Here is a 23,425-nt window from a genome sequence, read left to right as displayed (position 1 = left end):
TGAACCACACTAATAGAGATAATAGAGATGTTTGTGAAAACGGATTTCATCATGTGTCACAATTACTCGTAATACTTATTTTACAGGCTTTTACTTTATGTTCTGGCCAATGTCTGTGTAAAGTGCAGCAATATTACAAAAGAAAAAGGTTATACTGTTTACAGGAAATAAAGAAAGTAGTTACCACAGTTGCTTAGGTTATGTTTTTATATTAGCTGCCCACGACTGGTAGATATATTAAGTTGACATTTATGCTGTGTAGTGAATTTCTTTTTTACATTTTCAGATTGTGTGGAAGTTCTGTATTTTGTATTTCAAATTAATCATACGATCAGCAAATAAATCTCAAGTCACACTTTCAGTACCATTTGACTAATCTTTTATTTAAAAGTCTACATCTCTCTCTCTCTCTCTCTACACACACACACACACACACACACACACACACACACACACACACACACACACACATACACATATATATATCAATATATCAATATATCAATATATATATTGCTTTTTGGGGCAAATTTTCTTGTGCTATTAAAGTGCAATTAATCTAGATTTATTCATTACACACACACACACACACACACACACACACACACACACACACATACACATATATATATCAATATATCAATATATCAATATATATATTGCTTTTTGGGGCAAATTTTCTTGTGATATTAAAGTGCAATTAATCTAGATTTATTCATTACACACACACACATACACACACACACACACACACACACACACACACACACATATATATATATATATATGTATATATATATATATATATATATATAATTGCACTTTAATAGCACAAGAAAATTTGCCCCAAAAAGCAATTTTTTTAAATGTAAAAGGTTTTACTGGGCGACACAATCAAATCGAAATACAGTCAATATATATATATATATATATATATATATATATATATATATATATATATATATATATATATATATATATATATATATATATATATATATATATAAGAAAATCACTGCTTGGGGAAAACCCAAAATGCCAGCAAAAAAAGATACAAATTACACCTCCCTCTTCTCTCAGCTCATCACTAGAATATTGATAAACCCTTATAATGAGTTTATATTATCTATTTATGAAGTAAATTATTCAAAATATACAGGCATTTTTAATCAAGCTGGCTGATCTCCTGGTGTTGCCAGAATATCAGCAACTAACTTGATTTGTTGAGTGAAGGCTGCCCAGCACTGTATGGTATTAGGGTCCCACCTACGGTGTATCTGCCACTGCTGGAGATGTGAGTCCCCCCCATGTGCAGACCTGAGGCAAGCCACTGTAAAGTCCTTGGTTGATCCACTGTCAACCAGATAGATACAAGGCTGTCTTTGATGTGAGGCACCATGTTTGGAGCAGCTCCGGGTGTATTTGTGGTGGTGGAATCAGCCCCTCTTCCATTTCCTCTGGGGAGTTTTGGATCTTGGTTTCCTCCTTTAACAGTTCTCAACCACATATACAATACGAATTTCTAATTCTAGCTGTGACATATAGAATGTTTGAAATTATTAAAATGCGATCTCAGTTATAAAACCTGTTTGTTGACTACTTGCTTTTATTATTAAGCTAAAAGCTACAGCTGACAAGAATAGACTTGCATTATATGAACTGACTGTCCTAAACTGGCACTTAAATCATATAAAGACATACACACATACAAAGTCTTAAATAATCAGGCCCCATCTTATCTTAATGACCTTGTAGTACCATATTTCCCTATTAGAGCACTTCGCTCTCGCTCTGCAGGCCTACTTGTTGTTCCTAGAGTATTTAAAAGTAGAATGGGAGGGAGAGCCTTCAGTTTTCAGGCCCCTCTTCTGTGGAACCAGCTTCCAGTTTGGATTCGGGAGACAGACACTATCTCTACTTTTAAGATTAGGCTTAAAACTTTCCTTTTTGCTAAAGCATATAGTTAGGGCTGGACCAGGTGACCCTGAATCCTCCCTTAGTTATGCTGCAATAGATGTAGGCTGCCGGGGGATTCCCATGATGCATTGAGTTTTTCCTTTCCAGTCACCTTTCTCACTCACTATGTGTTAATAGACCTCTCTGCATTGAATCATACCTGTTATTAATCTCTGTCTCTCTTCCACAGCATGTCTTTTATCCTGTCTTCCTTCTCTCACCCCAACCGGTCGCAGCAGATGGCCGCCCCTCCCTGAGCCTGGTTCTGCCGGAGGTTTCTTCCTGTTAAAAGGGAGTTTTTCCTTCCCACTGTCGCCAAAGTGCTTGCTCATAGGGGGTCATATGATTGTTGGGCTTTTCTCTGTATCTATGAAGCGCCTTGAGGCGACATTTGTTGTGATTTGGCGCTATATAAATAAAATTGAATTGAATTGAATTGAATATAAAGACAAAATATGTGCATCCCATTTGACTTGCACCCCTGCATTGACTATAATTTCCAGTCCATCAGGTTAGATTAGAATCAGGTATTCCAGAGTATAGGTAGCAGTGATTAAAACCAAACAGACAGTGATGGGAAGAACCTGTATTGTTTAGCTCTGATATTTGCATCTGCTCTTCTCTCTGCAGTTTTGATTTTGCTTGCACAAAGGAACTAATCTTTACAATCCTCATAAAGTAATCTTTTACACTTGTTTCTGGGCAAGAATATTCCAGATTTTATTTTAGTTTTCACAAACACAGTATAGCTAATAAGTTGCGAACAAAAACACTAGCAGTCTGTTGATACTTTACATGTATACTGAAATTAAACACTCTCATAAACTTTAATGGCACTTATTAATAATAAATAGCTAGATGGTAGAAGTGTAGTTAAAAAACAGAAACCTGCATGAGTGCATAAAAAGTAACTGCTTATGGTGGAAAACTGGCAGCGTCTGTCTTGTAGTTCCCCAAATGAAAGTGAAAGTTCAGAGAGTGGAACTTCTTTAGTAGTTCTCAGTAAATATTTAGTCATTTTACTCTGTTAGGAGTCTTCCTAGGGGTGGGATGGGTCAGTAGGTAGAGGGTTTGAATCCACCGAACAGTTATCCTGAGGTACCCTTAAGGAAGGTACCCTTTTATACACACTGCTCCCCGGGTGCTGGATTGGTAGTTCCCTATTGCTTCACTGAGTGAATGGGACACATGCAGATGCCTATAAGTGGATTAAAATTTAAAAAATGATCATTAAATTGAGAAAAGGTTTCCATTTGAGATATCTCCTTTCCAACTATGAACCTTCACAGAATGGCAGGGTCTGTGAAACGTAGTGTTACAGACAAACGTAGCTGTAGATGATCAGTGTCTTTATGTGATAAAAAAGCAGTGGGGTAAAGGGTAAATTGAGATGAGAGTAAATGGTACTATGGAGAATATAATGTCGAATGAGTCAGTTAATATGTATAATGGCCCGTCATTAAAATGCAGTAATTAGCTCTTGGAGGCAGCCCTAAGAATTCACCAGCATGTGCTGTTTAAAATCTCCTATTGAAATAGTTGTGTTTAAGCACTCAAAGAAGTGCTGAGCAGATTAGAATTTTTGGCTTGACTGTTGCCCTTGTGAGGAACTAATGACTAAACGCACCTTGTTATAAACACAATTAAATTTGACTTCACTTCCGTCTCCCACAGTGAGTGAAATTATGCAAAAAGACACAAATAGCACTTTGTTTTTATGCTTCTGTGCTGTGCTCATATGGGGGCTGTAGACTTTGAAAGGAGAAGAGCAGTGAGAATCAGCATCTCTGCCATTTTTCTTTAATTATTTTGCTCAGGAAGCCTGTGCAGGCTTTAATGTTTCTTTTCACTAATTGCTGGAATGCCAATTTTATGAGGAGATGTGTGCTTTTCTCTCTCCGTCTCTCTGTCTCTCTGCCTACTTTGTTATTAGCAGCAGAGTAAATGTGTGATAGGGTAATTAGCCTAATGAGTTGTGGCATTTACTATAAAGATCCTTCTGGATTCTCTGCATCTTATTAAAAAGCGGGTGAGTCTTTTGTTTTTTAGGTTGCGAATGTAGAATTTGCGGCTGAGATGGAAACACGGGCTTAATTGAAAGAGACATCATAATAGTCGTTTCTGTTTTCAACAGAAATGTCCTTGTAATTCTCAGAACCAGCCCGGGTAGAAGAGATGTGTTTACCAATGCGCTCTTTTAAGGTGACACTTTTATGCTTGACTTAACAGCTCACTTACTTTACATGAAGAGAACTTGGAGTAGAGAATCAATGATAAACAACAGGGTGAATGTGCTTTTCAAAAGTGCTCACAGGCTGTATCATACATCTGCTGTATACATTAAATGGAAGCATATGCTACATTTAGTTGCTCTACACGTTATTTCATAAATCTCTAAAATCAAATAAACACATTTTTGTCTTACGAGAAGTAGTCATTGTCATTTTATACGTTTCAAAAAATCTGAAAAAAATAGAAATAAAATTAGATTCCTTCTTGTCTTTGACAGCCGCACAAATGCAGAACTGTATGTGGTGCACATTACCACTGACATGCCTCCATAGTGGATCTTTGCTGAAAGCCCTTCTCATGCTGGTCCTGGCCCCTGTATTTTGAATTGATGGGGTTTCTTTGTGTTTGTGGAAAGGTTAGCGGTTAGCCATGCTGCTAGTTCCTTAATTCACAAAGCTAAAGCGAGTTATTCAGCCTCTATATGCAGTTGTTGTTGACAACATTACAACATAACAATATACACAGGAGGAGACTACTTTTAATTTGATACATCCTAGGATTGACACATTTTGTTATAGCCTCTATGTTTGTGTGAGTCTCTAATGCACCATAAAGTCTATTTATCCTCACTGCCACAATGCATCAATGCGTTCTCCACCACTGTGCTGCTATTCCAGCAACCCAAAGTCTCTCACCATTTAATGGGCTTAAAACAGGCCGTGCTTTTTTCCATTTACCGGGTCAGCATGTGTTGGTGTTCAGCTGCTTCTGAATGCAAGAAACTGTGTCAAAACTCAAGTGGCTTTATTGGCTGTTTCTTTAAGATATTCATTTTTATGAGTAGCCTTCCGCTTGACTTTAGTTGAGAATGAAAGTCCAAATTTTTCCCTTTTTTAATTTCTTACTTGGACAACTTAGCGGTCCGTGTTATCTTTTGTTAGCACGAGTGGCCTACAGCAAACACAGAATAGGACATAATTTACACTTCACAGCTGCTAACCCACACTCTGTGCAAAGACAACATTCATTCAGTCAGCCTCAATTTTTATCTTTATTTCTTTATTGAAAATAACAGTAGCTTTTTACAGAATGTAGGCGAAGTCACGTATTTTGTCAGCTTTTTTAAAAAGCGTATATATATATATATATATATATATATATATATTATTGGCAGATGTTCTTTACTTGCGCTTTTGGCAATACACACACACACGCACATATATATACATATACATATATACATACATATATCTACGTATATACATATATACATGTATACATACATACATATATACATGTATACATACATACATATATACATATACATGTATACATATATATATATATATATATATATATATATATATATATATATATATATATATATATATATATATATATATATATATATATACATATATATATATATATATATACATATATACATATACATATATATATATATATACATATACATATATATATATATATATATATATGTATATGTATATATGTATATATGTATGTATGTATACATGTATATATGTATATATGTATGTATGTATACATGTATATATGTATGTATATATGTGTATATATGTACATGTATATATGTATATATATGTATGTATGTATATATGTATATGTATATATATGTGCGTGTGTGTGTGTGTGTGTGTGTATTGCCAAAAGCGCAAGTAAAGAACATCTGCCAATGCAGGATAATCAGAAAGGAGGTTCATACACACAGGGATACAAAGTGAAATGGAAGATAAACTGTTTAAATACAAATGACATATTGGTTGAAGGGTTTCAAGACCAGACATGAGAATAAAAGGCAATATTGAGAAGTAGAGAAAAGGAGACTGGATTTTTTCAGATAATGCTGCAGGTTCTTTGTGTGTATGTGTGTGAATGTGTGACACACTCCTTTCTCTAACACAGGGTGTGCTTCAGACATGTAGCCTGGGGAAATGGGGCCTTGTTGGGAGCACACACAGCAGGGCTCACCACAAACTGGCTTCTAATATACAGGGGTACAGCCGGCCTGATTAGACTGGCAAACAGTGGGGAGCAGAGAGAGAGAGGAGGACCTCTGTCTCTTCCTCTCTCTCTCCAACTCACACGCATCCTCACGCAAAAACACACAGCGGTACCTTCATACCCCACCCCGTCGTCTTTCTGTACCCCCTTGGTGGCCTAACAGATTATTGCAAATGCAGGCAAACATGACTGGTTCCTTAGATGACTACGCTGCTTTGATTTATGCTTGTTTTCATGCGCTGCTCTTCATCTGCAGGTTTAATGTTTTTGATAAGCTGTAGACAACTTGGTAGATTTAAGTGCTAAAACTCAAATGTAAAGAATATTTTCAACTGGGATTGACATTTCTTTTATTTTCCTTGAAAGACAGTGAACCTCTCACCACATTTCCATTCAGTAGCTCTCCTGGAGCTTCCAGTTATATAACACAGTCTTCCTCGGCAGATGGATTTGTACTTAAACATGTGATGGAATAGTGGATGTTCAAAAGTCCTCTTCTGAGTACCTCACTTTCCCTGTTTCTGTTTACCAGTTTCAAATCTGAATAGAGTGTACATGTCCGGACATTTGTGATCTTTTTGTTTAAAATGACTTTTTGAACATACTAAAAATGCATCCTTTGGCCAGATGAGGTAAAAGTATATATCTTTGGCAGTAGCGACACTGCTTATGTTTGGAGAAAGAAAGAGGTCTACAAGCCAAAGAACACTTTCTCCACAGTTAAACATGGTGGTGGAAGGATTATGCTGTGGGGATGCTTCACTGCATCTAGAACTGGGAATTTTGACCATTCTTCCAGATGTTTGTAATGTCAGATGCTGATGTTGGACCAGAAGGCCTGGTTTGCAGTCTCTGCTATAAATCATCCCAAAGGTGTTCTATCGGGTTCAGGTCAGAATTCTGTGCAAGTTCTCTCACACCAAGTTCACTCATCCATGTCTTCATGGACCTTGCTTTGTGCACTAGCCTGCACTCATGATGGAACAGAAAGGGACAACACCAAACTGTTCTAACAAAGTTGGAAGCATGAAATTATCCAGAATATGCTGAAGCAGTAAGAGTTCCTTTCATTGGAACTAAGAGGCCGAACCCAACATCTGAAAACAACCCCACACCATAATCCCCCCTCCACCAAACTTTACACTTTACACAGTACTTGTCACAATGCAGACAAGTACCGTTCTCCTGGCAACTGCCACACATCTCCACTTCTATTGAGTCCGATGGTGGCCATTGGTGATTACAGCATTGCATCTGCCGAATTATATCGTGCTTGCATATGTAAGGCTTGAGCTGCTCAGTCATGGAAACCCATTCAATGAAGTTTTCTACACACTGTTGTTGAGCTAATTTCTAGGGACCATGGAATTTGGATGTCTGTAGTGATTGACTCAGCAGAAGGTTGGTGACCTCGGAGTACTACCACTCTATTATTTTAGGAGGGCTATCACTTTGTGGCTGAGTTGCTGTCATTCCCATTGAAAGTTGTCCGTGGAATATTTAGTAGCAAGGAAATATCACAAAGTGGCTATCATGGTACCATGCTCTTGAAAATTACCCATTCTTTTACAAATGCTTGAAGAAGCACTCTACATACTTAGGTGCTTGATTTTATATTTCTGTAGGCATGGAAGTGATTAAAACACCTGACTTCAATGATTTGGATAGGTGAGTGAATACTTTTAACAATATAGTGAATAATAATAATTCTGCTTTATTTATATATGACCAAATATAGCACTAGCAAGCAATAAGTAAAGGATTCTGTTATGAATACTAGATTGATGTTGTGATAACACAGTTACAATATCACATACCATACCTGTGGTAGACAGCTGAAGCAATGAAAAAAAGTTAAAAGTAGAGCTCAAATGGTTGAAGTAAAAGTAACTAAATGTAATGAAGGGATTTTCCAAATAGTTAGCTAAGGTTAAATATTTAATTAGAAAAATGTTGCAATACTTGTCATTAAAATGTTGAAATCATAAGCTTAATTCATAGAATAACTGCTGAAAACAGTGCAAAAGTGTAATGAAAAACTATTTAATACAGTTAGATAAATGCCTGCCAGGTGGGCGTGTCCACTATATTGTCCTAGTAGATCTGACATCACGTGAAAACTGTGGTTTAAAACAATATATATCAACAAGGTCATTTTTTCTGTTAAAAACTAGGACTAGTATTACACATTTTATAATTGGTTAAAATGATCATAATTTAAACACAGGTTGTGATGATTAAGGGGTTCAGGGCTATGGATATGTGTGAAAATACAACAACAACAACAGAAAACCCCAAAGAAATAATAATAAATGTAAAAAAAAAGTACCACATACTGTATGTGTTTTTCAATTTAAGACAAGACATTTTTTGTGCTGTTTGAAAGTGCTCTACCTTTTGTAGCGTTCTGTTATCTGATCAAAAATGTACTGGCACCTTATTCCCTTGCTTAGATCCACAGGTCATAAAGCAGATTCCACTAAAGCTGCCACGTCCCTCACCTTCATGTTTAAGTCATCATGCTCTCCGCTCGCCTCTGATTCTCCATTTTGGGCTTTTCGTTGGTGATCCAGCATGGTGCAGTGCAGGAAAAAAGTGTGTGTGTGTGTGTGTGTGTGTATGTGTGTTGGGGTGAGGTGGGGGGGTTGGTGATGACTCCACTCACTGGCCGTCCTGTAAATCGCTCTTTTATGGCCCTCATAATGATCCCCCAGCCAGCAATCTCGATTCCGTCGCACTGCAGATAGGAACCGCTGCTTCTGGCAGTCAACATGAGGGTGCTCAAGATGGCTGGAGGAGGTAGTGGGAGACTGGAAAGCACACACTGTGTGACTACACACGGGCACACACATACATATGTTCACATTCATATAAATGCATGCCTTTTCACACCCCATCTACCTTAATCCCAACTTCCTGTGTAAAGGTCATAGAAAGTGCCGAAGGGTGGTGTTTTGACCTCACTCAAAGTTGGTGAGCTCCAACAGCGTGCAATTGGGTAACATCATCAGAGACAGACTTCCTCATGCAGACCAATAGTGCCTTGATAGTTTTAGGCTTTTACATGATTTTGGAATATACCAGCATTGAACTGCTGACAGCAACGATTAGCTTAGAATTTCCCAAAGTAATCTAAAAACCCATAATTACTTTGTCATATCCACTGAACTTGATTTTACACAAGAGAACGCACAGATGTAGTTTGCTTTAACAAAAGACTTTATATGATCTGTTTTGCCAAAAACACTGCAAAATGGTAGACTGAAATTTCTAACATTTGATTTCTACAAAAGTGTTTATTTAAACAATATGAAATGTGGTTTAAAGCCAAGAAGCCAGGCAAAGAAAATATACGAAAAATTAAATGCAAATGAAATATAATGAATGCAAATGGATGGGTTTTACAAAGCTGTTGTTGTCTAGATATAGATCTCACCATATACATAAACAAGTTGTTTCTAGATTTCATTATCACTGTAGCTCAACAAAGTCTGTTGTATAACAGTTTAATGAACTTTACTGTTTGCGAATCCTAATTAGAGTCAGTGTCATTAAACATGACATGCAAACAGCAGGAAGAACAGATAAATGAAACGTCTCAATCTATAGCTTGCATCATCAGCTATAAAAGCTGTACAGTTAAAGATTTCTCTCTGTTTTCTTTTTTAACATGCAAGTGAGCTTTTTATTGGTCATTCACTACAAATGTCACTGAAAATTACAGTACATGGCATGAATAGTAAAACAAAACATGTCACATTATTCAGATGAAATGTAATTACTGTACAAATTGGCAAGTTTGTTTATTGTTTGTTTCACCTGTATTTATTAAAACATACCGTTTGTGCTGCCGTAGGACTCCTTCCTGACTGAAGACATGTAAATCTATTATATTCTATTATATTACTAAAAACAAAATTAACTACTAGCTGACAGTGGCAAGGACATTTTCAAACCACTAATTTAAGAGAAGAAGCCATAAAACATTATGAAAACGCTCTCATTGCACATAAAACTGAAGCAATGAAAAGTGCATAAAGTATCGAAAATAAAAAGAATTATTCTGCAGAAAAATATTCCCCCAAATTAACAGAGGTCTCTGAAAAAGCTCTTCATGAGGCCTTGGTCTAAAACAGATATATTAAAACAAATTAATAATTTCTGTTTAACTTCCCTGTTTTATTAGTTTTATTTATCATGACATATGTTGGCCAAGGTGGTTAAGCAAGACGAAACTGATCTGTTACAATGATAAATAACTGAGTGCTTGCTCTGTTTCCACACCATTTTGTTTCCAGACCACTTTGTACACAGTACAAAGTGGTAGTACCACTTTGTGGTCTGCATTTGTACTGTTCTGCCTTGCTTGCCTGCTATCAGTTTACCAGAGAGACCAAAGGTTTATCCACAATGCTCATGCGCAAAACCACCAGAAAAAAGCTGCTGGCCTCTTAGCTTGCTCACCCCGGTCATTGCGAACAAGAGATGGAGACAGCTACTACATTCTTTTGAGTACAAAACAACGGAGCTTTCAGTAATAATAGCCAGCTGCAGTCACAAGATTACAGTAATTTTAATGATGGATGCAAACAGGTTAGGAGCTTTAAGAAATGAAAGGCTGTGATACGTTTTAATGTCAGTTAAAACAATATGTCTGTTTTTAGATCTGATAAGGCAGGCATTGCTTGCTTTCCTTTTCCTGATGGAACACCGCTTATAGTTTTGGGTACTGACACAATTATTTTTTTTAGCTCCTTACAAAAACATAATCACATTCTAGTTGTTATTAAAGTATTCACCGATAGAAAGAGATCAAAATCAAACATTTCTCTCATGTTATCGTATTAAAGTTATGTGAAGAACTAGCTTGATTCAAAGTGATTTAAATTTCTTGTCTTGGACATGCAAGAAATTCAGCTGTCATCTGGTTAACACTTTTAAGTGGCGTGCTTGCTTTGTTTTTAGCTTGCCTACTGTTATCACTTCTTTCAATTTGCCTGTTTATTTACCAGCCACTAAAGGTGTTGTGTACTCTCTAGCTCTCGCCACAATGCTCCTGAGGCTTTAAGCCCCGTAAGGCCAGATCTCCTTGACAGCACTGTGCTAATAGATGCAGTCAAGTATTTTTTTCTGTGTCTGATGTTTATAAATCACACGGCATGTCTAATAAGACAAGGAAAGTATCAGTTTGCTGACACTTGTGGGCTAATATGTCATTTGCGTTATCTTTGAGTAGATATCGGAGCTTAGTAAAAATATGAGTTTAAATAAACTCAGAAAATTGTCAAAATTGATCAGATTGTGTAATAAAAATAACACTACATCTAAGACTAAATAAACCCCTCTCTCTCCCCCACCTGGATTCTTCTCCAACCCAACTCAAGCAGATATCAGACAAAAAATGCAGCATCTCTCCAGTGTGCACGTGACCGTCCTGTTTAATATTCCTGGCACGTAGGCTGAGGGAGCAGTATTAAATTGGGATCAGGGAGATTAGAGTATAATATAGTTGACTATTAAGGGCTAGAAATGAGAGCCATGGGTTAGAGCCTGAGTAGGGTCCATACCACCACAATTCCCTACCATAATTTTAAAAGTGCTCAAAGCATTCAGTTAGAGTAGAAAAGCACTACGTAAGTTCCAGTCGATTTACCGTTTATAGTCTATAGAATGAAAGTGAAAAATAATAGCAATAAATATTAAGCAAAGAACCAGCCAAGGAATTGTAAAAGTCAAATAGACAATCAGAAAAACAAGTCATATTTATTAATAAGATAGTATGAAACCAAAAGTTGTTTCATCTTCTGTGTGTGTGTGTGTGTGTGTGTGTGTGTGTGTGTGTGTGTGTAAACATTAGTAAAACTGAAGAACTTGTAATCTACACTGCGACTACTGTGTATTTGTGCACAGCTTTGTCTGTGAATGTGCTGCAGTGCTGCGTTTAAGGTTTTTCTTTTGGCAGTGTTGTATTGCTAGTGATGTATGAATGTCTCTGCCTTGCTAATGAGCAAAACAAATCCTGTTTTTCTTTGCCTTTCTGACTTTACTACTGGAACATGCTTAGCAAGGAGTAGCATCACTCCCAGATCTGTCATCCAGTTTCCAAGGCAAATGAAATGCAACAAAAGTGCAGTCTTCGAATCAGTCTGGACATTCTCATCAAAACTCGTGGGTTAGCTTGCTATCCAGTTAACTGGAACTGTAGAATCTTTATATAAAGAAGCTTTGTGTTTGACTGCATTTGTTCTCACTCACTGAACTAAAATCCTATTAACTTGGCTGTAGCTCAGGAGGTAGAGCAGGTCATCTACTGATTGGAAGGTTTGTGGTTTGATCCTGGTCTGCACGCCAAGTATACTTGGGTAAGATATTAACCCCAAGTTGCTCTCCAATGCAGCCATCAGAGTGTGAATGTTAGCTGGGAAGCACTGAAAAGCACTTAAGAAAGTGCTTTTGTGAAGGGGTGTGAATGTGGCATGTTGTATAAAGGGCTTTGAGTGCTATGGAAGAGTAGAAAAGCGATATGTAAGAATCAGTTCATTTATTGTTTGAAAGGTTCACAGTGTTCACCAGAAACAGTCACCTTGTTTTGAGATTTACAGTTACAGTCACTTAAAATAGTTGCCTCATCCCTGACAGGACAATGATGGATGCCTAGTGGAATCCTGATCGATTGCCGGCTGATAGATGACCCGCCTGTGACATGGACGATGCAACCATGAGTAGTAACGCCCCTAAGCAGCATTTAGGAATACTAGTGGTAATGTCTTGTGTATCCACCAGGGGGACCAGCCTGGAGGTGTATTCAGTTGAAGGCTTGCTCCACACTTGCACTCCAGTTACACAATAATGTGTATATATGCGTGTGTTTCTGCCAGAAATATGTGGCATTTTGTTCTAAAAGCATCAGTGATCACTGTCGGCCTCTCTCGGTTTTTATTACCACTATTAATTTTAAAGCTCATTTTTTAAAACCTTACAATGTAACAGCAGTAAATTAATAACTAACCTCGTATTGTGTCTGGATGATCTCATTTGTTCTGCTGAGTGAAGTTTGGTCCGTTTACAGTATCCTACCATACAATTGCATTTGTCCCTAACCATCGGGAAACCTCGCGTTTACTTTTATTGAGTGGAAAAAAGTTAGCGTTCATCCTCCAGCTTCACTATGCTAATATGTGGGGCAGCCATGCTAACTATAGGTGTGTAGCTAGCCACCGTGTACCACATCATTATATACCAGCTAGCTCAACTTCAGTAACCCTACAAACGTCACTGCTGTTTAGTTTCCTGTCATCGTTTATGTCAGAAGTGATAGCAGAGCTGTACGTTTTAATTTTTTCAGAAATCCCTCAGTCAGAACATGCTATATTATGTTTAGGTGGAAAGTAGTGAGCTAACTTCTAACTCATAAATTTCATAAATTCCGTTTTCATGGATACCTGGATTTTAAACTTAATTGTTACACCTGGTAGAGCAGCCACACTGATCACTTTATTAAAGATGAAAGAATTTAGACAGTTTGTAATTCTCAGTGATGCCGCAGTGTTCGTTTGACTTTCAGAGCTGAAGAGGAGTTTGGACCCAGAAACGGCTAATGACATCAGACTTACATACCTCTATCTTGGTATGTTCCACTAATCCATCAACTCAGACTTTCATGAAGAACAGTCCCATAATGTATTTTGTTGGTGAAACCGCAATCCTGAGTTCTATATTGAAAGTAAACAACAAACGACCACTAATTGACTCCAGAGGAACTCCATGTGGAGTGCCAGTTTTGTGTGATTCTCAATGGCAGATAGAAATACATTAAACATTTCCAGTATGAGGCTCCTTGGCTAAGGACACTGAATTCTAATTCTCAAGAGTTATTACTTTTCAACCAGTGATGGTTAAAAAACAAAACATTAACAACTTCACCTTTAAGGCCGAACGGTGTGTTTGTATATTTTTTCAGATTAAAACATTTATTAAATTGATCAGAATTTGCAAATTGTATTAGAACGGAGAGAAAATATTGAATACAGTCATTTATACAATGATAGGAAAAGAAGGGAGAAAGTATAAAAGTAAACCAAAAGAAGCTAACACAGGAAGTATGATGGACTTATACAGACAGTGAATGAGTGTGATTAAGTGCTTCTGTAAGTCATAGCAGTGAACCACTTTGCATATTAGCATCTCCTAAGTCAAATGCAACAATAACTAATCCCATTACTATTGTTTTACAACTTTATCTATAACATTGCTGATGATGCTTAAAATGAAAACTTTTTATAACTTGCATATCTGTTATAAAGTTTCCCGAGTAGTTGCTTGTTGTGGTATGAATCAAGAAAATACTAAAAATAACATATTAGATGTCTCCACCCAAATTTTGCCACTTGTCCCCAGAGGGACATCAACATTTACATCATTATGTGAAAGCTGATAGGATCTGTGATTTATATGTTTGCCTGTATGGTTTACAGTTGAATGGAATTAAAAAGTATACTGCATCAATTTTCACCATCATTGTGTCTTTATGAAACAAAACTTTATGCAATCAGTATTCATTTAAAAGTTATACAGCCACATTCAGATTCTACATAAATGTGCTTAAATGTAAGAATGAAAGTTCTTCCCTCCTAAATGTGGCTTTTAGCTCCAAGCAGTATTTATTATGCATGTAGTAAATACAAGACACCATCAATCAAATCAATGCCTTTTCGTATTTTAAAACGATAAACGCATCACCATTCCTCCAAGCCTTCACATATATGTTGTACATTTAAAGCCATGGAATATGAATATAAAATATGTCGTGTGTAAGCAGCTTTCAGGATTGTATAATTAGCTACACAAAATTTTTGTTATAATCCATTTGTCTTCCCAAGTACCCCTGGAATCAAAGTGGGGCGAGTGGATGTGTTCAATAATGCAACATGTACTGTATACAGCAGCACGCTATAGATCCTTGTACAGTATCCAAATGTCGCTCTCTGTGAAAGACAGAATGGAACAATTTGGATAACTCTCTGAAGCCCTGTGCCGTTACTGGACCATATCCTGTCCACTACAAGTACTTCACAGAGCTACCACACTGTTAAAAGTAGGACAAGGGCATTAGGAGTCCTTGGAGTACAGCTTATATTACAATATATTTTAAATTCTTGTCCCTATTGACAAGTCTAATGTGTGCGTATGTGGTATCGAGTGGCAAATTGTTCACGGTACCATTGACTAATTGCCATTTGAGTTAGTTGGCCATGAGCCCAGGTCACACTGCTGCATACATCCTTTTTGGGGGACATTGTAACATGACCTGAGATGTCATGTAATTACCGTTTAACAGTGTAAACCTGTAAACTTCATCAAAGAGCACATCGCAGAAAACTGTAGTGGCCATGCTGACTGTAGCTTAGAAGAGAGGTTTGCAGACTGTAAACAGGAGCAGATATTGATTCGCCAACCTTGCAATTCATAGAAGACCTGCTCTAAGTATCCTCCGGTAAGATACTGAACCCCAAGTTGCTCTCTGATGCATTCATAGTGTGAATGTTAGAAAACACATGTGTGAATGATGTAAGTTGTATAAAGTGCTTTGAATGCTCACTATATAAGAACCAGACTATTTAGTCTTTTGTAGAACCAGTTACAGATAGAAATGGAGGCTGAAATAAATCAAGCATGACTACTATTGCAATGATAGTAGTGATGTCCTCTGTTGAAGTGGAAGCTCTAGCTGCTTGGCTACAGTCAGGACAGACTTAGCTTTGACATCACTCTTGGGTTCTGCGCTTCTAGTTGCATTAGCGTTGTTTGTGCAGATTGCTAAATGCTTGCTCTTAGGGGGTCATGTGTTGGGTTGGGGGTTTCTCTGTATTATTGTATGGTCTTATAACAATATACAATATAACTAACCACTTAGCAATCTACAGTCTAATCAATTTTACAGGATGTAAAATCAATTTTAAAAGGATTTTACAGACTATTCTTACACAGAAAATGAATCACCTACTCCAGAGATGTTATGAAATGCTGATTAAAAATCTGTGAAGAACATAAAAAAACATACATTTAAATGTAACACTGTTGTAAATAGAACAAAAGTGCACAGACCGATAAAATAAACCTTTTTTTAAATTCCAGTACATCACTGTGCATATCACTATCAGTGTCGCTGTTTCTTTCAGCAGTGATGCTGCACATTAGAACTATGACACTTTAAACTGGATCCATTTAAACATGAAAACATACTGTCCCATTGCAAAATATAGAAGACATATAAATCGCTTTAGCTTTTGCAGATCAAAGTGAAATTTTAGTGATTGAACAAGCATTCTTCTAAAACATAGGTGCTACCAACAGAAAAAAAAAATCTAAAAATCCATATTTGTTACTGATGGACATTAGAAAAAGACAAAACTCGTGGCTGAAAAACTCTCCTACGCTCCCTGCAGAGGTCTGAGGGATCTTTTAGAAATTGTAATGTTAATTTCTGGAGATTTGATTGGTCTCTTCTTACCTGTTGATGATAAACTAAAGTGACTTCCATGTCTTTAATGTTACGGTGCTCCAATGTGCTGCCACCTCACCCTGGAGTAGCTATGAGCAAAGAAGCATGGGCATATCTTACTGAAAACTATTTTCCATTGGTGTGCCAAATTAATGCCTTACCTCTACTTGTTGCACACAGTTATCATTATGAAAATATTATGATTATGAAACATGAAAAACAATATGACGTTATGAAAAAGAACAATTTTCTAGTTGGGTTACACTTGGGCCCTATTCCAGGAAGTAGGATTAGCAAACAACACAGAGTTTGTTTGCCCAGGGCTGAGGGCAACTCCAGGTTTTCTGCTATAGAAAGACATTTAACTTCAATTTATGTCAGTTACTGAGGTAGCAGACTCTACAAAAACCTACTGATTGTCAGATATTCTTTAAGTTTTTCTCGAACTCCTTCTCTCCTGCTGCACCTGAACTAGCTGATTATTCATTTCCTCATTCATAATGTTGTTGTCAAAGCGTACAGTGCAGCAAATTATTTTTTTAAAGTAATGTTTTATATGCAGCTTGTGCTGTGCTGTGACAACATTTCATGTTAAATGTTAAATGTAAATTTTTTTCTCAGATTGTGATTTAGTCATTAAATCTAAGCCACACCTGGAAAGGTATGGTGTTTGAAATCCAGGGTACTGACTTCAACATATATCCAACTGAAAGCACCTAAATCAGTCTCCGTGGGTCAACCTAGAAATACACCCAGTATACACCCTCACACTGGTACTCAGTCAAAATCAAGTCAGAGCAAGACTTCCTGACTCTGAACACAGGCTGTTATGTCTGTGACACAACCCTGTCACTTATGTTTGTATGAGGGATAACAAAAGAGTTTGAGATTATGGAGGAGCTGGCAGTAGTACACTCAATGTAAGAGATTATAACAGGGGGTGATTTATTTTATGGGGCATGGGGCTGAATTGGGACAAACTTGTAGGTGTTACAACTGATAGTTGTCCGCATTCTGACTGGAAAACGTCTTTATCAAGCTGATGTAAGATAAAGTGACTGAAATTAACACAAATTGAATTTTTCAATTGTATTATGCAGGTGCTGTTGTGTAAGTCGGTTCTAAAATTAAACCATGCTGTTGGTGTTGTAACTAAAACAGTTATCTTCATCAGAGCAAAAGCAATGAATCACAGATAATTTGTTGCAGTTTGGAGGAACGTGAGAATGAGCATGGTGACCACACAGCTGTCATGTGGCTAAGCCTGGAGTAGCTGAAGTACAAGCAAAATAGCAGAAGCACTTTGTTTAAAGTTAAAGGTCTAAAATTTTGCAAGGTCCATTCCTGTTAAAAGGGAGTTTTTCCATTCCACTATCACCATATGTTTGCTCAGAGGGAGTTATTTATTTGTTGGGGGTTTCGCTTTATTATCATAGGATCTTTATCTTACAATATAAAGTGCCTTGTGGTGATTGTTGGTATGATTTGGCGTTATATAGGTTAAATTGAGTTGAAATTTGATTGAATGATGGACTAAGTGAAGATTAGAGTTGTTTTTTTTATGTAGTTAAGACATCCTTAACAACTAGAGTGGTAGAAATGAGAGTCTCTTTAGCACTGACCTCACCTTCAAGCAATTATATTGATCTTTATAGAAAGATTCTGTTCACAGCAGAAAAGATAATATTAACAATTTTAGAAACTGACACCTACTGTGCCTCTTTATCTTTTTTCCTCAGGCATCCATTGTTTCCCCTGCTAGCATTGCTGTTTGAGAAATGTGAACAGGCCACACAGGGATCTGAATGCATCACGTCAGCCAGCTTTGATGTGGACATAGAAAACTTTGTGCACCAGCAGGAACGAGAACATAAACCCTTCTTTAGCGAAGATCCAGAATTGGACAACTTGGTAAGTCAACATATCACATGTGTTAAATCAAATTAACACACAGCATAACTGTGTATACAGTAATTTACAAAAGTGTTGCGCCATCCTTCATTTCTGCAAAATAGTGGTAAAATAGTGAATGTCGACAGCTATCTCTAAAAGATGGTGGAGGTACTGACATGCTTTAGGGTTGAATTTTGATAAGTGTTGTTAGGGATCCTGTCATAACTGATTTAATTATGAATGCAGAAACAATCTCATCAAATTTTGATCCACCATGCAATACTGTCTGGAAAGTGTCTGATTTGGGAACAGCTTCATTTTTAGCATGAGATGATGTGTAACTGTGAGGTTTATACAGTACTGGGGGAAAAAAAGAAGACACCGTGGAATGGCATCAGTCATGAATCGGTGTCCTCTGAATTCAGCACTCAACATTACTGAAGCATGAAGAAGAACTTTAGAACCTGGGGAACAATTCCTTAAGTACAAGAAAGTTAACCAAAGACTGCGTTGAAAAATAAAGGTTGTCATTCCAAATATTAATTTTCAAGCTCACTATACTATTTGTACAGACTCTATTTTTGCCTTATACACTGTAAATGGTGAATGACCTGTATTTGTATAGCGCTTTACGTAGTCCCTAAGGACCCCAAAGTGCTTTACACTACATTCACCCATTCACTCACACATTCACACACTGGTGATGGCAAGCTACATTGTAGCCACAGCCACCCTGGGGTGCACTGACAAAGGTGAGGCTGCCGGACACTGGCGCCATCGGGCCCTCTGACCACCACCAGTAGGCAACGGTCTTACCCAAGGACACAACGACTGAGACTACAAGACGAACTGCCAATTCTTGAGCCACGATCGTGGTGGCTTTTATATTTTATATATATTTATGTATATTACATTGCTGATCCAGATGATGATCCAGGTCCAGATCCAATAGCATGTATAAAGTAGGCTGTTGGAGTATCTGATAAACTTTTCTCAGTTGATGTTGAACTTTTTAGATACAAATAATGGTGTTATCCTGTTAAACTAACACAGTGTTTTAACATTGCAGACTAATGTTAAGGTTTTATTATTAGCCAGTTGCTAGCTGCTATTTTAATGATAACAGATGGCTAAGGTTGCTATCAGGTAATTGCTAATAGTTTAAAAAGCTAACATTAGTGTATATGCTGGTCAAACTTTAATATTGTTCAAATGGGAGCTTTAGTGACCTCTCAAAATTACTCACAAGGTGTTATTGTGAGAAACAGCTCCTAATGAGGGGAAGGTCAGTGTGCCTGCTGTGTGAAGTTGCGTGTCTGAAGATGGCACCGTTAGTACCGATGCTCTTGCTCTTGCAAATGAGTATGTAACAGTAATTAATACATAATCCAGTAATTTCTACTGTTTCTTACCTTCTGAGTACAGTTTTTTTTATTATCCTTAATAAGTACATGAGCTATTTTACCTTCTTAGCCACAGCTGCCTTTTATATTTTTATATACAACTATAACTGCAGTAGCCCTAAGAGGTCATACACTGCATGTACTGCAACTTCAGGAAACACCAGCAAATGGAAAGATGCTCACAATAAAGGTTGAATAAAGAACAATGGAAGTAAAAAGAAAAAAAACTCTTAAAAAAGTTCAGAAAACTCAACAGAGGTGATTTAAAAACCTATCACAAACATACAGCTACAGTATTATATGAACCATGCGACAGAACACACATTAACTGGAACCTTTCCTCCCTCACACACCGACGAGTCCTCCACTTCTTTTAAGAATACTTTAGTTTGTCACTTCCACAGCTATTCTGTCTTGTTGTGTTTTGTATGCTTTTGTATGAATAGTCTGTGAATATATTTTTGAATTTACCCATTTCTTTTCCTTTTAAACAGAGTGCAGACTGATGCCATAACCAAGGTTATTTTATTTAACTAAAACTAAACTAAAAACTCAAAAAAACATTTTATTTAACTCAAATAAAACTAGAACTAAATGAAATGATTTTGTGAAATATAAAAATAAAGAGAAAAAATTCTCTTTCTCTTTTTTTTGTTATTTTGGTAAAAATTGTATTACAGCTTGCCTGATGAGGCATTAATGGGTGTGTTAACTGAGACTTTGGATGTCTACAAGACTGAGTCAACAACTTGTATTGTTGTTTTGCAACAAAAATGTATTCTAAGGCCTCTACTGATTTTTCTAAATCATACAATAAAATTTAAAGACTCAAACTAATACTAAAACTAATAAAAAACTTCACTAAAATTAAGTATTTTCAAGCAACTACTGCCTGTCTTCCTACTGGCAGCCAACTTTTCTGTTCCTGAACCTCTTTTTTGTAACATAAATCTTAACAGATGTGGCTCTGTGTTGTCTGCATTGAATCCCATTTTTGCTATTCCCAAGTATTCAGTCCTTTTTAAAGCAATTTTCCGATCTTCTCTGTGCACAACAGCTAAAAATAATTATAAATTAAGAGAAGGAGGAAGCTGATAATCTTCTATGACAAAAGAGGGGGAGGAGTTGAGGCCAGACAGACACAAAGACACAGACAAGGAATTAGGAAAAAAAGTGCACTCTTCTCATTACAGTACTTGGGATGGCAGGCTGACAAGTGCTGAACAGTCAATTAACCCTGCATCTGTGTGTTTTATGAGGTAATGGGAATAGGCGTCTCTGCCAGAGGACACTAACTCTTCCATAGGGCAGTAATGCTACGCTGGGCCTGACTGGCTGCGATGAGGACAAGAGTTACTGGTCCCTTGATTAAGCAAGTGCAGTTTAATTAGCTGATTTATCTCCTCCTTGGCCAAGTACTTTTCTGACCATTCTGTTGACCTTGGGTGGCAACTTTGAAGGTGTGCCATCTTGTATCACACAGAGTGAAGAAAAGCCAGGCAGCTGATGATATATATATTGTCAGTGATTCCTGTTGTCACTTCAGCCAAACCAACAAACCAAATTTCACTCAATGACAGATCATAACTTAGTAGAAAAACAACGCAAAACAAAAAACATGTTTCTCATTTCTTGTCAGTAGCTGTCAGCAGTTTATCCTTTAATAGGCTGTTCCTTAGCAACACAACTGCAACGAATTGGAGTTGTTAAATATTAGACACTGGTCTATTGAAAACTGTGTAAATGACTTTCAAAGTCTTATACTTCTTATAGAACGTCTAAATATAATTATTTTCTTTACAAAGCATACAGTATTTCTACTTGCATAGATTAATATAACTATTTAAAAACAAAAATTTAGCTGGGTCGATATTATGAGTACCCTGAAAAACTAAGCACCAACCACCGTGCACTTTAAATTTGTAATGCTGTAAAATCGAGTTAAACCCGAGGGTTATCTTCCAAATCATACACAGTATAAAAACTTCAGCAAGGGTTTGAACTGTCACCTGACAAGGAAAACAAAAAACAAACAAAATGAGTTCACAGTTGAGAAAATAGTTGCTCACAAAGGAAGAAATGGATATACAACGTTATCACAGCATTTCCAAGTGCCAAGGATTGGAGTGAGATGTGTCATCAAGAAATTACAGACCAAACATGACAGAGTTAGCAAGTGAAAGAGTCTGAAAAGACAAATAGTGAGATGTGTATAAAGACCCCAAAACAACTGCCAAGACACTGGTGAATGACTTAGCCAGGAGATGTAATCTTAAAAGCGCAGCCACTAGAACCCTGTATAGGAATGTAATGCAAAGTTGCAGACCAAGAAAAACTTAATCTTACAGCCAGAGTGCAGTATGCACTTTGATACTGGTGCATGTCTTGGTAAAATTAGAAGAGCACGAAGAACATGGCAGCTTGTTAACTAATCTAATTAGAACAAAACCTTGACAGCCTTAACACATACACTTCACTCACACACTACTGTGATGATTATGTTTAACGTAAAAACCTTTGTAGTCCACAGACATTGAGTGGAAAGGCTCCAGATGTTTTTTAGTTTGTTTTACTGAATGTGATGCACTTCCCAAATGTTTATCGAGTCACTCAGGTGCCCCGTGGGTCTTCCGTATTAAGGATTTTTAATCTGTTACCTGGACTCAGTTTTAAAGACATTACCCAGCATTACGGATGGGTACCAGAAGTTAAATAATTACAACAAGAAACCAGAAGATTTGCATTTATTCCAAAATGTATTAATATATATATGGATCAGTGATGCAGGTCAGCCAGCAGTCTGCAGCTGTAAATACCATTACCAATGATTTTTGATTTTGACATTAGACGTTACAGATCTTTGTAACATAAATTGCAATAAAACCAAATACCAGCAATATCCAGGAGACCAACATCAAACGTATTCTTCTGTTCATGGTTGTTAACCTGGTGTTTTAAAAGTAAGGCGTTCGCTAAAAGTCATCAGTGTTTTAGAAGGTGAATGTGATCTGTTTCATATTTTGTCTTTGCTGCTCTCAGATGGTAAAGGCCATTCAGGTGTTGCGAATCCACCTACTCGAACTAGAGAAGGTCAATGAGCTTTGTAAGGACTTCTGCAACCGTTACATCACTTGTCTCAAGACCAAGATGCACAGCGACAACCTCCTCCGTAATGACCTCGGAGGGCCCTATTCTCCGTCACACACCAGTCTCAGCATGCAGCAGGTCAGTGATGGACCCACCGTGGAGCTTAGAGTTCCTTAACGGTACCTAGCGTAATAATGCAGTAATGTAGTGTTTCCCTTGATACGCCATTCATCACCAGGTAAATTTTGCTGTTGGTTATCACACACAAGCAATAGCTTTCCCCCCCTTAGAGTTGCTCACCAGTGTCTCC

General features: G+C 37.1%; 1 protein-coding gene across 3 annotated transcripts in view; it reads left to right on the top strand.

Moving 5' to 3' along the window:
* LOC146509313 (homeobox protein PKNOX2-like) overlaps positions 1–23,425 on the top strand; it is a 106,009-nt gene that overhangs the window by 66,932 nt on the left and 15,652 nt on the right. For all 3 annotated transcript variants that reach the window (XM_085174420.1, XM_085174419.1, XM_085174421.1), the window contains 2 exons: positions 18,472–18,643; positions 23,068–23,253. In XM_085174420.1, the coding sequence (XP_085030546.1) occupies positions 18,472–18,643; positions 23,068–23,253 (358 nt within the window). The remainder of the gene's footprint in view (positions 1–18,471; positions 18,644–23,067; positions 23,254–23,425) is intronic.

The sequence above is a fragment of the Neolamprologus multifasciatus genome, chromosome 10, assembly GCF_963576455.1.
Source record: "Neolamprologus multifasciatus chromosome 10, fNeoMul1.2, whole genome shotgun sequence".
Lineage (NCBI taxonomy): Eukaryota > Metazoa > Chordata > Actinopteri > Cichliformes > Cichlidae > Neolamprologus > Neolamprologus multifasciatus.
Note: the sequence above shows the minus strand (reverse complement) of the source record. Positions and strands in the feature narration are given on the sequence as shown.